Here is a 16,201-nt window from a genome sequence, read left to right as displayed (position 1 = left end):
GCAAAGGAGCTTGTTTGGTGGTCCAGGCAGATGGGTGAGTGACAGTGAAGAATGCAGGCCACCTCTACCGTCACCACTCTGCAATGGGGCTGTGGAGTTTGGCAGAATGCTCTTGGAGGTTGGTGAGCTGGATGTCTGCCTGAGAAGGACAGCAGTCTCTGCGTGGGCTCCCCTCGCTGCGGAACAGGGTGGTGGAGAGCCTGACTCTGCTCAGGGCTGCCCTGGATCTGGAGCACACCGGGGATCCTCTCTGTGAGCAAAACCAACCTACTGGAGGACATGATTACTGCTTGAGACACGGCCCAGTGCTTGAACTCCTTCCTCCAGGCACCTGCATGGCTGCAGCAGCCAAAGGTGTGTCAAACACAAACTGCAGCTCCCCTGGGTGTCTGACAGCCTGAGTGAGCTGGAGGCAGCAGAAGGCCTGGCACAGCCCTGTGACACAGCTTGTCTCATGGAGCACTTGGGCACTGTAGGGGCTAGAGCCTCCGCTGTGTTCCTGACTTTGTTGTGCTCTGCACAGACCAGGCTGCCCTGTGATGAGATGGGCTAATTCTGCCCATATGCCATGCTGATGGGCACACATTGCAAGTGCTCCCACAGCCCTGGGGATCCCTTTTGCCCAGTGTCCCTTTCCCGGTATAGTTCTTTCCTGCTTCTCACACTCCAGCATATGGGAAGACAATCTCCTGGTGGGAGATGACTGATCACCATCTTCTTTGGTTTTGCCTGAGCATTCCACACTGGGGACAGGCGACCAAGAGGCTTCCCCTGCCCTTAAAACCAGGCTTGACACCTATTCTGGGGGTTTAGATGGGATAGAAAATGGAGGCCACTGCTTAGGGTAGAAACTCCCAGCTTGGGATTCAGCTGTCTGAGCAGTGACTTTCTTCTGAGATGTTCAGGACCGGAGCCAGCAGTTAAGAGAAATACAGATCACAGAAGGAAAAAGGCTCTCAAATGCAGGTGCAATTTATTGTTTTTACAGATTCATACAACACTGGAGCTACAGCAAGAGGGGAGAAAGGAGGCAGCAGCTTTCAGAGGTAGGGGATAACAGCAGCGGTAGTGAAGCAGGAGCTGAAAGTGTCCTCCTTGGAGTGGGAGCAACCATCTAACCCCAGGGCTTGGGCAAAGGAGACTCAGGCACCTGGTGTCACAGATGCAATGGCATGGGAGGAGGCTGCTCTTTGGATCCTCCTGATCTAATTGTATTGCCTTCCCCAAAGGGTAGCAGACATCCGAACAGCTACTATCACCTCACTTGGGGATGTCCTGCTGCTTCCTTTCTAGAGCTGTAGCCACAAGCAGCTTGACAAAGGGGTAAATCAGAGCAGCAAAGTGTGGGAGCATGCACTGTGTAAATATGCACTCTCCAGCTTGCACAAGGAGCAAACACAGTTGACGTGCGACCTCTGTGCCAAGCCTGTCACTGTTATAGTTTGGCTTTGCCAGAGAGAAGTCCTTGCCATGTCCATAAGGACCAGTGATAGATGTTTCCCAGGGAGAAAGGAATTAAAAGCAGGTGAGCATGGGGCCTTGAAGCATGAGTTTTCCAGGGCAGCAGCTGAGCGGAGATTAGGGTCATGCTGACTTCATGACACTGTTGACCCAGGGAAGGTAAGGAGCAATGTGTGTGTAGAAACCGGGCCAATTGTTGTGCCTATAGGAGAAGATGCCATAGGCTTTGTTGTTGCAGACGAGTGGATCCCCAGCATCACCCTGTAAAATGGAGGAGAGAGATAAGTGTGGATTTCTGTGGGGTCCCCAGGAAAAGGGTGCATTTGCAAAGAACATGGAGGCTGCAAATACAAGGACAGAGCTTCCCCAGGAGAAGCTTGGACTTGAAATGGATGTGGATAGCTTTGGGTCCAAAAGGGGCCACTGACAGTTTTGTCTGGAACCCAGCACAACTACAGCTGGGCAGACATTGAAGCTTAAAGTATCGCTTCATTTCTGCCCTTCTGCTGGCTGTGGAGCACTACAAAATTCACTCAGATCAGCTATGAGATTTAGGGCAAACCCCTCTTTGGCCAAGCTGTTGTCTTGTTCTGCTGTTGCAGGCTCCTAGGTCCTCTGCTGTGGGAAGACAAGGATGCCCTTGTCCCTTCTGCTTCGCCCAGGGCTGAGCACAAGCATGATACCTGCAGTCAGCAGGAATGCTGCTGATCCTCTGAGAGTCCAATCCTTGGAGATCAAGACCCAGGGTACCTCTTGTGCCAGAGCAGCAAGAGAGAGGGGATGCTGGTGAGGAAGCATGGACTGATGGGGGAAGGGAGAGTGAGGGGATGACAAGAAGCAGTTTTAGACAGTACCTTTCCAGTGAATTTTCCTGCCCATGTCACGTTTGTGCCCAGCACCTGGCTGAAACCTCCCCCACAGCCTTCTATTCCCTAAGTCAGAGACTGACCTTTTCAGGTACCCCAGCAGATTCACTGCGACCACAAATCAAGTTGTCAGCAAGTCCTGGATAGTGGCTGAGGCAGTCCCTTTGTTTGATGATGGTGACGGTGGCTTCGCATAATGTGGCAGCAGGTGTTTTGTAGCCCCAGCCAGCTATGCTGCATGCAGTCCCACCAGGGACTTTTGATTTTTCAAAGGAAATGGTCTTAACGTAGCTGTTGCTGGTGGCATTGCCTTTCAGCTGGGCAAGGGGACAGAAAATACAGAAATAAGTGCTTGGTCTGTAAGTGTTCTGTGACGAAGGCTGTCCCCTCCCGCCCCAGGGTTACAGCTCAGCCCTGCACATTGGGCAGATGGGACCATGCAGGTGCTCCAGGCAGGTAGTTACCTTCAGCAAGAGGATGTCATTTCCCTTCTTAGGACTCATGAAGTCTGGGTGGCAGTGATACTCTTGGACTTCAAATGTTTGCCAGCTTTCCTCTCTCCTCTGGATTGTGTGGGCTCCAAGGATGACAGTCAGAGGTTTGTGTCTGGTAAAATCAAGTGCAGTGTATGTCATTAGCTTTCTCCTGTCTTCCCTGGTAACACTGAGACACGTGTCCCAGGGGCATGGCCAGGAGAGAGCAGCTGGACTTCAAAGAAGAATGGTGGGAGAAAGAAGCTCTGCCAGTGAATCTACCCAGCAAAGAGGCAGAGCAAGTTCCCATCTGACAGACCAGAGCTCTGCAAGGGTTACTTTACCGCTGGATCTTGAGTTGAACAGATTTGGTATAATGCTGCTGCTGTGTACTAAAATGTGTGGACTGTTGGTCTAGGCTTTGTAGGCCCATTCAAGTCTGTGGCACCAAGGAGGGATTTCTAAATCAGGACCCTGCTCCAGTCCAATGTACCTCATTGGCCTCTACATTATCTGCAGAAGAGGCTGCCTTAGGAAAATCATGGGGAACCCTGGGTACAGGTAGGAGTGTCTCTGTCTAGCAGATGGGACTTGGGTATCTGGGCTCCTGGGTTCTGCTGATCCTCCTTTCTGCTGCTCAGATGTGGGGACTGGCACTGAGCCTGGGTTACTGGCACCAGCGCAAAGCTGTCAGGCCTGAGGAACATAGTAGTTACACCCAGAGTCACTTGTGTCTATAAAAGCCCTCTTACATGTCCACGGCCCAGTTTTCTCAGCTGGAGGGATGGAAGAGAGCTCAGCAAGCAGCTTGGTCATAAGAGACTATTAATTCTGATATGGGTCTTTGGTGGCAGAAAAGGTTCAAAGCTTGACACCAGCAATCCCTTCTGTGCCAGCAGGCCAGTGATAGCAAGCAAAAAAGTTGGTCTGGCTTCTCATTGTTCATGTCTGGGAAGAATAAATTGAGTCATGGAGAGGGAATAACAAAGTAAAGGTAAGTATTTGAACGTGGACTGGGGAGGGACATGAGGAAGGATGGCTCAAGGGAGAACTGCAGACGTATCCCTGCTGTTTCAGTGCTACCCCCACAGCCTTGCCCTGTCCCAGCAGTTCAGCCTGTATTCCCTGGAGGGAGTTTGGCCACAACCATGAAGGAAGTGACTCAAACTGTTAGACCTCCATCTAGATGTTACCTGGATTGTGGCAGTGTGACAATCTTGTTGTTCCAGGTGCTGTATGAATATAGCAAAAACTTACATGAAGCACTGTGCCGCTGTCATCACCCAGTTCGGGGCCACTAGGAAGCCTCCGCAGAAATGGTTGTTCTTTCCTTGCAGATAGGCCATGTAGGGTGTGGAGTGGGTCTTGACTTCACGTCCTCCCTCCATCCGATTCCAGGCATAATCTGCAATGGACGGGACTGAGGATGAGGGGATTGGAGGACACAGGGCACAGGACATGCTATCCGGGACTCTTCTTTCCCAGCCCTCTCCTCACCTCCAGGCTGCTCTACTTACTGGCTTTAGCTGAGCGGCATGTCACCAGCAGGAGGGAGAGCAGGAGTTTCTGCAGGTGCTTCATCGTAGCGTCCTCAGCTTCAGTGGATCCCTTGGAGGTGAGGCTGCAGCTGGGGTCTCTTCCTGCTCCCAGCAAGGTTTTATAGCCTGACACTAGACTCCAGGAAACCACAGAAGTCAGACTCATCTGATTAAACTATCTGCAAATTGCATGCCTCAGCGATCTGAGAGGGGAATTCGGTCAGCCTTAGCCTTGGGCACCAACCCACCTTCATCATGGACCTGATCTAGAGTTTCTGACATCCTTCAAAACCCAGATCCAATTTTATTCCATTGCTTTTGAACTGGAAACTGTAGGGAGCATACCCACCCTCGTCACTTTGCCTGCCAATTTGCTTTTCCCTTGAAGCTCGTATTTGTTGTTGTGCACTTGCAAACTCTTGATTTTTATCATAAGCCCTGCAAGAATGAGATTTCTTTCACTTGATGTACCAGTTCCAAAGACAGTGCAGTCACAGTTAAGGACCCTCCTGCTCTTTCTCTGTAAGTGCGGTCCTGGCTAATAGAGCAAAATTGGTGTGAGTGCATTTATAATGCCACACTGGTCATGGCTATGTGAGGGCAAGAAGTTGTTGTGGCAACTTCATGAGTGTGGCCCACAGAAGCACGACTGTTGCTGTTACCACAAGGTCTCTGTTCTGCACCAGCTGCTGACTTAGGGATCTGCTTTGTACAGCAAAAGACACCATTTTAAGTGTTTCTTTACAGATGTAATTATTCACTGCTAAATTGGGGAGCTTGCTGTCTCTTACCAACCAGTGTGAGGGAAGATAGGAGGATACCTCCTTGGCTCTGGTCAGGGGCTCACTTTCCCTCTGATGCATTGAGGGTGGATGGAGACAGGGATGTGGGTTTGGGATTCTGCCCCTTCACTGGCTGGAGAGAACCTGATGACGTGTTTCCCTGAAGCTGGTCTTATTCCTCCAGGAAGGGTCATATCTAAGCACGTCACAGCCAGCACTGTCCCCACCCTGACAGGCAGTGATTTTAAAATGTCAGACAAATGCCACGGTGCCTTTCTGCAATGCATAGTGGGGATCTGTCTTCCCTGGACCAGACCCTTTGGCAGCTGAACACACTTCCCCCACCCCTGGCCCTCAAGATGTCCTCTTGCCTCCCCACTGGCACCAGTGCACAGGCACCAGTGGAAGATGGGCGTCACTCACCCCAGCAGAGGTTCCTTCCTTCGGCTGTGATGAAATGGGGCCAATATGTCCTTGCTGCCCTCATTGACCTGACTGCCAGTAAATTTGCTTTCCTATCTGCCCACAGTTCCACAGGGAAAAACCCATTTTTAAGCTAAAAGCTGCCATTCTCGTGCAAAGACTGCAGCAGCTGGAGCTTCAAGGAAAACCCTGACGTGACAAACATTTGTGCTACACAGATAAGCAGTTGCAGCCTTTTCACTTGCAGATTTCCAGGCTGATAGCAGCTGTCAGCAAGAAGCCCAAACCATGGACGCTTCTCAGTTTCCCCAGTGTGCAGCATGGGTGATGAAGGCAAAGGTGACGTAGTTTCCCTTCATCCCTGGCAAGAACAGGAAGAACGTAAGAGCAGACATCCAGGGCCAGACTGCAGGCAATCTCCTCCCTCTGACAGAGGAGGCTAGTGGGAACCTTGAAAAAACTATGAGAATAGGGCAAACATCCAATTCCCTTGAATTGCACACAGTTTCTGTATTTTTAAAATTCTCCACTGGGTTTCCCCAATGCAAACCAGTCCAGTCTCTTCTTGAACTTGCACAGACATCTGTCATACTGCACCAGGGAGTTCTGCACTGCCTCTGCCCCTTGTCATCTCCTCCAGGGAAGTATCTAGCACTCTCCTGTCTGCATACAGGAGATGCCATCAGAAACTATCTGGAACAAAGGAGACTAGGGCTTAAGAGTATAGGCAGGTTGTTTTACGCCCAGTGCAGGCCATGGAAGGAGGGGCTGGTGCAAGTTATTCAGACTCTAGTGCAGGGACTCTCTGAAAACTGTGCTAGAGCATCCTTTGTCAGGAGAAGCAGCTCACCTGTGAGCATCATTTGCACGAAGGGAGAGTAATTTTTGTGCCATTGCTAGAACAGTCTCTACTCATCCTTTACTGCTGGGGCTGGGCTTGCCTTCCTGACAGGAAGCCAACAAGCTTTAAGGTAGACAGCTCCCAGCTAGGACTCACCGTTGCCTTCTCCAGGGAAAGAGTTGGGCTCTCCTGCGGCTCTCCTGCCATAGTTGGCATGAGGGGAAAGGAAGAAGTGGCACAGGGTCAGGTGCTTTTGTGAACCCATGTCCTGTATCAACCCTTCCAGTACAATCCTTTCAGACTGTATCAGTGTCTCTACCCAGGGCATCATGTTGCTGTTCATGAGATGGAGGACTGTGTCTGCTGGAGGATGGCAGAGGCAAAGACTGAAAGCACTGGTATGCAACAGCTGGGACTTTTAAGTATGTCTCCTCTCTAGGATTCTAAAACCCTGTTCCAGGAATCTCAGCCGCCACTTGCCCTACTCCCAAGGCAGGGCAGAAACAGCACAGTCCACAAAAACTCTGGCTCCCTTTACCTGCCGGAGCCTCTTACAGCTAAGGCACCTGAAAAGATTAGCCTGGTTTCCCCTGTGACCCAGCCTGCTGTTTTGGCTGTCCTATGTCCTAGGTTGCAACATCACACAGGCATGAGGTCCCTGCAGAGGGAACAATTGTTACTTTGCAGGGAGTGGCAGCTTTTGACCCCTGGTACCTGCTGACACCCCACATCCTGGCTGTCAGCTGCTCCCAGGCAGGTGGTGATGCTGAATTTGGTGAATGGAGTGTGTGCAAAACATTTTTCCCAGCCTGTTTACCTGCCTGCCATACGTTCATCCTCATGAATCCAGGAAGGGCAACTGTAGCTCTTGTCCTCCAAGTCTGCCAGCAATTCAGTGGATGCAGATCTACGACCCTCTATCCCAGCAGGCTGACCTCTCACTTTCACTAGCTAGACCCTCCCTCCCTTCTCCCTGGGGCAAGGTACAAGAAAGAAGGCATACACTGGAAAATGCAGCTCTGAATTTACTATGGGTGTTCTAATTAAGGCAAGGTTCAAGCAGGGACAGGGTTATCTCTGAAGAAAACAGGGCTGTTGCTGTACAGACTCTTTCTGGTGCCATCTGGGACAATCCTTGCTTCTGCCAGGGTGATTTAACATGGCCCTGAACTGGCTGCCTGAGATAGGCAGGGAATGGGACAGCCAACAGCCTCAGAACAGATCAGAAGACACTGATCAGGTCACTCAGGTTCCCAGGGAGAAAGAAGGGAGTCAAGCCTTCAGCAGGGGCAGGAAGGAAACCAGTGCAGTCTCCAGGGCCGCACCAATGCCGGAATGAGTGCAGCTGCTGCTACGTCTTCAGGGTTTTTTTGATCCAGGGCAGATAGTTGGAGATGCGGGTGTAGACACCAGGCGGGGTGTCGTACCCAAAGGAAACACTGCCTTGTGCCACCTTATTGCATACCGGGGGCCCACCAGAATCTCCCTGAGGACAGATGAGAGACTGGGTTTAGAGGTCTATTCCCTGTGGGAACATGTTTCATCTTGGTCCCTCCCCACCCAGGCACTGCCAGCGGGACTGGCTCTGCTCCAGCCCCACATGTCCACCAAGTTGGAGGAGCTGTCAGGAGCAGGTGAGCTGGGGCTCTTCCCCTGGGACTGCATATGGACCCATGGTGTCAGGGCATCCAGAGAGCTAGTCCGCATGGGAGCTACAAATCAAATGCTTGTCACCTCTCCTGGGAACCAGCTAAGTCTGTGCCAGCAGCAGCCCCTGCTACCAGAGAGCCTGCCTGCCCTGCAGCCAAGCCCCCAGCCCGTCAGCAGCCCATACCTGGCTGGAATCCCTGAGCTCATGGAAGCTGCCAGCACAGACCATGCCGGTGTTGAGATTTGGATAGAAGTGGACGCATTTCCTGTGGCTGTAGACGGAGACTTTGGTTTCAAAGAGCTTGTTGGTCGCCTGGACATCATCGATCATGCCCCACCCCACTATGCTTCACCTGGTGCCCGTGGGGAGGTCACTGCTGGTCTTGGGCAGTTGAATGGTCTTGACGTAGTCATTGAGAGTGACCTTTGTTGCCAGCTGGGAAAAAGCAAGGTTTTTGGAGAAGGCTGTGAGCAGAATAGCTGAAGGACACTTCATGCACAGAGGTAGGGGAGGTCTAGCAGGACATATAGCACTGCAAACTCTGGTGAGCTGCTGTTAAACAGGGCATGCTGCTCCAAGCCCTGCCCATGGTTCCCTCCCAGGTCCCTCCCATTCCTGCTTGCCTCCAGCACTCATGGGCCGAAGGAGCTGATGGTTTGCAGAAGGAGTTAACAACAAGAATGTGCTCCGTCCAGACTCTGCTAGACCCACAGCCCCGCTCTACCCTCCCACCCACTGCCTGCTGCAGGACTGCGTTACCTTGAGCAGCATGATGTCTAGACACGGTGTTGGGGTTGTATTCAGGGTGCCGGGTGCCGGTGGTAACTGAGAACTCCCCGGACCTGCTGGGTTGTTTCTGGTTCGTGGATGTTGTGAGCTCCAAGGATGACCGTGGCATTCCTGACCATGGCAGCAGAGGGGAGAAGGGGGAAAACAGATTGGGTCTCACCCCTGTCCCTCCCCTTCTGCAGGCAGGTGGAGAGAGCTGCTTGGCATAGGAGGAAGAGGAACCTACTTCAAAATTACTCCTGTGATGGACCCCATAGGTTAGGGGAGGAAGAAGGGAAAATACTCACCCCATGCAGTGTGCGGCTGTCATCATGCAGTTAGGGGCCACCAGGAAGCCTCCGCAGGAAAACAACCCTACCTTCAGGTATGCCATGTAAGGGTGGGAGTGGGGCTGAGCCTCGTGGCCCCCCACAATCTGACCCCGTAGAGCACCTGCAAGACATCCCTCCGCAGGATGAGCCAGTGGCTGCTGAGGTCAGAGCCCAGACCAGCAGCCTCACTCGCAGCAGCTTGCGGCACCCCAGCTTACTGGCACGGGCCCATGGGGAGGAAAGCAGGAGCAGCAGGGCCAGCTGGACACTCCTTCCAAGATGTGTGGAGGTCTGAGTCTCCTAGTGCCCAAGGGCTGGTTTTATACCCTGGGACCAGCTGTACCCAGCAGCCAGGAAACCATGTGCGATGGCCTGATTGTGCTAATCAGAGCAGTGCAGCATCCCTGCAGGTCTGCTGACATCTCTGCTGCCCCAGCCTGCTCACATGCCCCACGTGCCCTGAGGCTGTGATTTCTGAGTGATAGAGCAGCACAGAAAGGCCAGGGCAGAGAGAGCGTGGTATGCCACAGTCCCAAAGCCTCAGGGATGCTGACCAGGAGAGGTGTCCTAGGTCATTTTTGAGGTGTGATTTAGCATTTCTCCTGCAGTTTGGCTGCAGGGCAAATCACATCCACCTGCTTCAGTGTCTTCGAGCATTGGATATCAGGTGCTCTCATACTGTACCTTCAGTAGCTCATGCCACTTGCTCCTGGGGGTGATCAGGTCACTTTATGCTTTGTTGGCAAGTGCAATGACTGAAGATGCTCTTTCCCCTCTATGGTTTCCCCTCTGTAGCTGGTCTGGCCACTGGCACATCTGTTCAAATGGGACCAGGGGAAGCCTTCCTCTACCCTGCTCTGGATATTCTGCTCTCTACCTTACCTGACCTGAATTGTCTGCAAACTAGGCTGCAACTGCTCTCTTCACCTTGCCCCTAGTAAAGTGTGATTTGGTTAAATGCTGAACTAAGCACCAATCCTGCTGCACTTGTCCCTTCCTAGCCTTGTGGTCCTGAACAGAAACCACCATTGGGCTGCCCCAGGTGAACTTGCTTCAAAGAGATGATCAAATCTTTGTGTCAAGGGCACAAACCTGGGGCTCAGGACACCTATGTTCTTCCTATTCCTGGCTTTCACACTGCCTTAGCTGGTGGCTGCTCTTTCCTTCTGATCTTTGGGCCTCCAGTTGCCTCAGTGTGTCCTGTGACGGCAGCTGAGACTGTCCAGACTCTCAGGCTGTAAGCTGAGAGGGAGCTGTGCCATACAGTACTGTGTTATTGAAAGTTGTTCTTCCTGTTTGCACTTCCTAGCCCTTATCTACCTTAATTTCCCACTCCTTCCCCCCTCCCACCAGGTTGTCCCTGTGTGCTGCAGCACTGTTTCTTGCTCCCTGGGGCTTGTCTGGGCAGTTGTCTGCCCACAGGAAAGCATAAATCTATTAGGATTAATGCTGTGTGAAGTGTTTGCTCTGCTCAGGAGGGATTGTATGTTGCATACTGGAAGGACATCTTTTCCATGCTCACAGACTTACAACAACTCTTGACTCTGCTTTAGCACACGAGTATCTGAGGGGCTGGGAGAGGAGGCCATAGAGGAGGCAGCAGGCTGCCACGCTGGAGCCATGAGGCCTCTCTGCTGCCATAAGGACAACAGCTGTCCTTAGGCCACAGCCAGGTGTCACTCCTCCTGCACCCAGCCTCATCCCTCCTATTTTGAGTGTTGGTCAGGATTAAACCTTCCCTCAGATGCTCTCCAGAAATTTTCTCTGAGCCCTGAAGTCCAGCCCTTTCCCTTGCTTTGCCCCATTGGCACCAAAGTCTGGCTTAGGGACACAGCAGGCAATTGCTTGGCCATGGACACTGCTCATCCCCAGAGGCTGTGCTTATGTGACAAGAGGGACAGAGCCCAGGAGTGTGAGCACTTGCAAGGTAGGGCAGCCAGGTCCCTGGCTGGCATGCCAGCTGCTAAAGCTGGAGCAGTGCTCTCCTCTCCTCTCATGTCCAGTGAAGTTGTGGGCAACTGCTAGCTGTTCTTAAGCAAAGCAGCTACTCCGAAACACCTTCCTCTACTGTGTAGATGAACAATTTGCTATTGAAAGGATGGGGAGAGCTGGGGAGGTAGGGGATAATGCCTCCTTTTAATCCCTGGAGTACTTTCAACCTGGTTCACATAGGCAGGAATCATTCCAGACACTCTGGCTGAGGTCACTGCCAGTTCTCTGCAGGCATCTGGTTTAAATATGCTAACCTGGGCTTGTAACTGCAGCCAGGAACTGATGAAAAACTGCATCCAAGAACTGTGAAAAAATGCAACAGACAAAGGCAATAGAACAATTGGCATTCAGGCTTCAATGCCACGCCCTTCTTCCCCCCAATCCCCTGCCTGAATCCTTGGTTCCTGCTATGGGAGATCTTTCTACACAAAGACCCTGTCTATGTGCCCGTTCCCTGGGACACTTTCTGCCAACACTCCTCAGGGTCCTGCACATCACTTGAAGAAAATGAGGCTTGCTTTAATCTTAAATCACCGTCTCTGGAGCAGTCCCCGGTTACCAGTCCTAATTCAGGTCTGTGATAAGTCGTTTAAACTCAGCTGTGCCTGCCCATAAAATGTGATACCAGTTTTGCTTCCTGATGTGTGTGATTTCAGGTTAAAAAGCACATACAGCTCCAAGGCTCCCAGCAAAGAAGAGCAGATCAGAAGGAAGACTTGTCCTAAAAACCCATTTGGCAAGCGGTACGGGTGCTGCTTCATGGCAGACATGTCCTGCACGGGCAGTGCTGCCAGGCCTGGCACAAGCACAATGCTTAGGTGCTGTCGTTGCCTGTTTGCAGTATGCCCTGCAAGCTCAGGTAAGATGCCCTCTGGCACTCTGCTCACAGGTCAGAGAGGCACAACACTCATTTCTCCCAGCCCCTCCTCCCCTGTCTGCTTGGGACAGTTTTCACTGTTCCATCCAGGGCTCAAATCTGGGGAACTCTGAGCAAGCTGATGGCAGGGTACCCATGCTGGGGGCACATGGGCAAGCTGACAGGGCAACTGTCCCAGGAGGGCACCAGGGAGGCAGTGAGGCTGAGCTGTCAATTAGTCTGCATTGCTAGGAGGAGGTCATTTGTGGGAGAGCTGTGGTATGAGAATGGAAAACCCCTGAAACAGTTCCTGGAAATAAAATCAAAGTACGTGTCTCGGTATAAACAAACCAACAGATAAATATATCCCTCTCTTACTGCCCAGAGCAGTGTCTAGCACATCAGAAGAGCCACTGCCATCGTAGTAGGACTGTACTAACTCAGGCAGGGAGGTCTGGGTGTATGGGCTATCCTGCATGCTAGTCCTTGAGCATTGGGGCTTTTGTTTCATTAAAACCTTACTTCCAAATACAGGGCTCCCACTGCACTCTGATCCCCAGTTTCTCTCTGTAAGCAGCAGCTCTCTCCCTGAGTCTGTATCCTGCAGTAACCTTGTCTAAAGGTCTTGCTTTCTCCATGACCTATCTCAGTGGTGCTGAGCTGAAAGCTCTGAGCTCAGATGTCCAGGGCTATTTGAATTTACTTACTGCACTGTAACAGCCAGTTAGCAGTACCAGGATCAGGCTATGCTGCTGACAGTAGAAACCAGACAGCAGTTCTCTGCTGCAAACTGCTTGGTATTATATATAACAGAGAGGAAAAACAGCAGCTGGAGGAAGTGATGCACAGGATGGTAAGCAGCAGAGCTTGGGATAAGTTTACGCTCTCCAGACACAGTGCAGCAGCACCAGCCCTGCTGCCAGTAAACGCATTGCCCCTGCCCCAGCCAGGCAGCACTAACCGCAGGGAGGTGTGTTGCTTGTCCTTCCTCCACAGTGCACAGGTTAGGTTTTGAACCAGCCTGATTTCCTCTGCATGGTGCTTGGCGCCACACCCCTGCCAGCTCCCCCTTGCGCAGGCATCACCCTGCTGTTTACTCTAAGCTCTCCCTGGCCCATTTCCTGGGTGAGGACTGGTTCCTCCCTGCCATCCTCACATGAACACGGAAAGAAACAGCCCTCAGCTGTAAGCCTGTGGGGACAGGTCTTGCACTGAGGTGGGCCCAGCCTCAGAGGGTGCAAAGCGGCACTGATGAGCTCGCATGAGGGACTTCATTGATCCTGCAGAGGGGACCCTAAGCGAGAGGCTCCAGCCAGGTCTCTGGAGCAGCCCATGGCCTTGGTCATGCCATGCTGACCATGGCTGGCCATGCCACACTGGGTGGGGGTGGCAGGAGCACCATGAATTCCCTCCTGGGGACTTGTCTGCTCACTGGAGATGTGATTGCAGGGCAGAAGAAACTAGGAGAAAGATGAGCTTGTCCCAGGCACAGTAGGAGAGGCAGTGCTGGCCATGGCATTTGGAGGAGAGCGATTGCTTCTCTGGCAATTGCCAGTGGCTGTCAGGAGCTACATGAAATGCCACACTGTACAGAACAAGCGAGACTCAGGAATTTGGTTTTGTGGCATACTTACTCTGGAGGGATGCTAAGGTATGAGCGCCTCCAAAGGTCCTGTCATACAGGCACTGAGCAATGGAAGTGCTCAATGCCTTTCACTGCATATCAGCCAAAAGGTCAAAATCTCAAACCTGTCGCAAAGGAGGGAAAGATGTAACACCATGGGAGACAGGGTCTGGGCTGGCTCACTGATGATGTGTTTGATTGGGATGACTTCCGAGTAATTATACTGGGGTGGACAGGGGGAGAGCATTTTATAAAGTTGTTTGTTTTCTGTTTAATGTTTTTGCATTGAGGGAATGCAAGTTTCTAAAGAAAAGTCACTTAAAGAAAAAAAATCAACAAAACTTTGACATTTAAGGTCGTTAATGGTGGTACAGCGGAGACGATCCTAAAACTTTCATGTTCTCGTTTTCCTTCAAATCCAGAGATGTACTTCAGAGACTCTTCCTACAGAGACCCACCATCATCACCACCCAATTTCAACGAACTGAGACCCAGGCACAACAACTGTTCCTGGGACAATTCTTTGAGCACTGTGAAGGGCCAGGTCTCTGGGGTTTGGTGTCAGCCCAAGTCAGAGGGGCCTTGCTGGCTCTTCCCAGCTCCTGTTGGCCCAGAAGCAACCTGCCATGTTGTGGACTGGGATGTGCCACTGGAAAGGTGACTGCCTGCTGCTGCACAGTGGAAGAGACCAAAGCTAGGAAATGCAACCAGCCGACAGAGTGATCAGTCATTTTTAAACCAGCACAACTCCACCCTTCCTGGAGCAGAAAAACACCTGTGGGCAAATGGATGCCTTGGCTGATGTTGGGCTGTGCTCGCGCCACACAGCGGGGACAGGATGGGTGGGTGGGGAGGAAGCCTTGTGGGACAGAGATGAAGGTGCCCACTGTTCGTGAGCCAACCGGGGGGTTGCCTGGCTAGGCCCACCAGGCAGAGCTCTCCACAGAGCTTCACCTAGGGATTTTTTTAATCAGAATGTCTGAAAGTACAAGTTTTAATCAGGACTGTGCAGCAGCACAGCAGGAAAACCTCAACAGAAATCATCGATATTTTATCTTGTATTTGTAGCTTGCTCTCTTTCTCCCACAGCTGCTTATGGCTGCCCACGATCTGGAGCTGGATGCCCTTCTGGGACCAGGAGGTCTCAGGGCAGGAGTAACCATGCATGCCACTGGCCTCAAACCTAGGGAGGTGGGCTCCAGGCTGCTCCTGCCCTGCTCCTCTCTGGGCACCCCTGTCTGCAGACAAACTCTTCCTGAGGTGCTTTTGCCTGCCTGTTGGCCTCAGTAGGAGCAGGCTGTGGAGGGTTCCAGGGCTTCTGCTGCTCAGGTGCCTCATCTCAGCATCTGTGAACACCTGCTATGGCCATGGCTATGGCAGAGGGTCCAAGGGGCTGCAGCTGGCTTCCATATCTCCCCTGGTCCTTCTAAGCCCAGCACTCAGCAGCGATCAGGCGGTTTCAAGTAGATTGTGGTCTTGATCTGAAGGAAAGAGATGAGAAACATTGCAGAATGGGGTGTCCCTCCCCCACCCCCCTTCATTTCAAAGAAAGAACATCTGAACTGAAACGGCAGCAAAGGAGAAGTACCAAGATAAAGCTCAGCCTGCATCTGTGCAGATAGCAATGGGGAGCCGCTGCAGAACAGGAACTCTCCCTTGTGCGAGTGCCCAGCTGAGGGGGAGCCCCATTTGCACCCAGCCATGGAGCTGGGAACCCTCTGCCTCAGGCCTGGCGGCAGCAGTTCTCAAAGGGACATGGGGCCTGCTCTGCTGGGCTGATTGCATGGAGTGGGGGGGACCCAAGTCTCCGCAGGCCCCCCAGGTTATGGGACTGTGCCCTGATTTGCCATGAGATGGGAGCAGTGTTTGAGGTGTGTGGTGACTTGCCATGAGGCAGGGAGCTTGGCAGGCTGCTGGGGGCAGAGGTGTGAAGGTACTGGAAGGGTAGCAGCAAGGACTGGGACACAGCTCAGGCAGCTTCCAAGAGCTGGTCCCCCTCACGATGTGCTGTGAAACTGGTGTGCCTCACAGGTACCCAGTCCCCTCCACTATGCAAAGGCCAAACAAGCCAGGTGCTAGGACAGAGCGAGGAACAAGGTTTTGTCGCACTGGAACAGCTTTTGACCAAATAAGCAGACCTGCCTTTTAGGCAGCCTCTGATGTGCTTGTGGAAAGGGTATTAGGAAGAGCCTATGATAATTTGCTGGTCCAGTGAACCAGGCACCCCATGGGTGAGTTCGCTGAGCTGTCCCAGCTGCTTATCTGCCTCAAGCCCTCCTGCAATCAAGAGCATTTGCCTCTCACCTGCCCCACACTCTCCACAGGTCTCCTTGACAAAGAGCTTGGTGCTATCAGGTATCTCTTTCCTGAGACTGTTCACATGCTGCCAGCTATTTGAGAAACTACTTAAGGCCCCTGGAAAGGCAAGTTTTTTCATCCTCTGATCTTTTAGGGATGCCTCACCAGTTCTGTCCTGAGCAGACACATTAGCGGGAGGCTCAGCCTGAAGCAAGAGGAAAGCTGGGATGATGAGCAGGAATCAGATTTGACCCTTTTGATTCTAGTGTTGTGCCAGGAGCATCTGCCCAGCCCAT

The 16,201-nt window shown here is 52.3% G+C and overlaps 1 protein-coding gene across 1 annotated transcript; it reads right to left on the bottom strand.

Annotated features, from left to right (window-relative positions):
- Window positions 1–949: 949 nt before the first annotated feature.
- Window positions 950–12,461, bottom strand: LOC104358521 (transmembrane protease serine 9). Its single transcript, XM_042794231.1, is given in 14 exon segments — window positions 950–1,722; window positions 2,411–2,644; window positions 2,792–2,933; window positions 4,058–4,205; window positions 4,318–4,513; window positions 4,810–4,876; window positions 7,740–7,870; window positions 8,219–8,470; window positions 8,795–8,838; window positions 8,841–8,935; window positions 9,112–9,256; window positions 9,354–9,406; window positions 11,800–11,923; window positions 12,362–12,461. Coding segments are annotated over 14 exon segments (1,869 nt in total). The 3' UTR covers window positions 950–1,584.
- Window positions 12,462–16,201: the final 3,740 nt, after the last annotated feature.

Source organism: Tyto alba, unplaced genomic scaffold (genome assembly GCF_018691265.1).
Source record: "Tyto alba isolate M040663 unplaced genomic scaffold, T.alba_DEE_v4.0 Super-Scaffold_20000042, whole genome shotgun sequence".
In the NCBI taxonomy this organism is placed as follows: domain Eukaryota; kingdom Metazoa; phylum Chordata; class Aves; order Strigiformes; family Tytonidae; genus Tyto; species Tyto alba.
The sequence above is the reverse complement of the archived record's forward strand: the minus strand, read 5'-3'. Positions and strand labels throughout refer to the sequence as shown.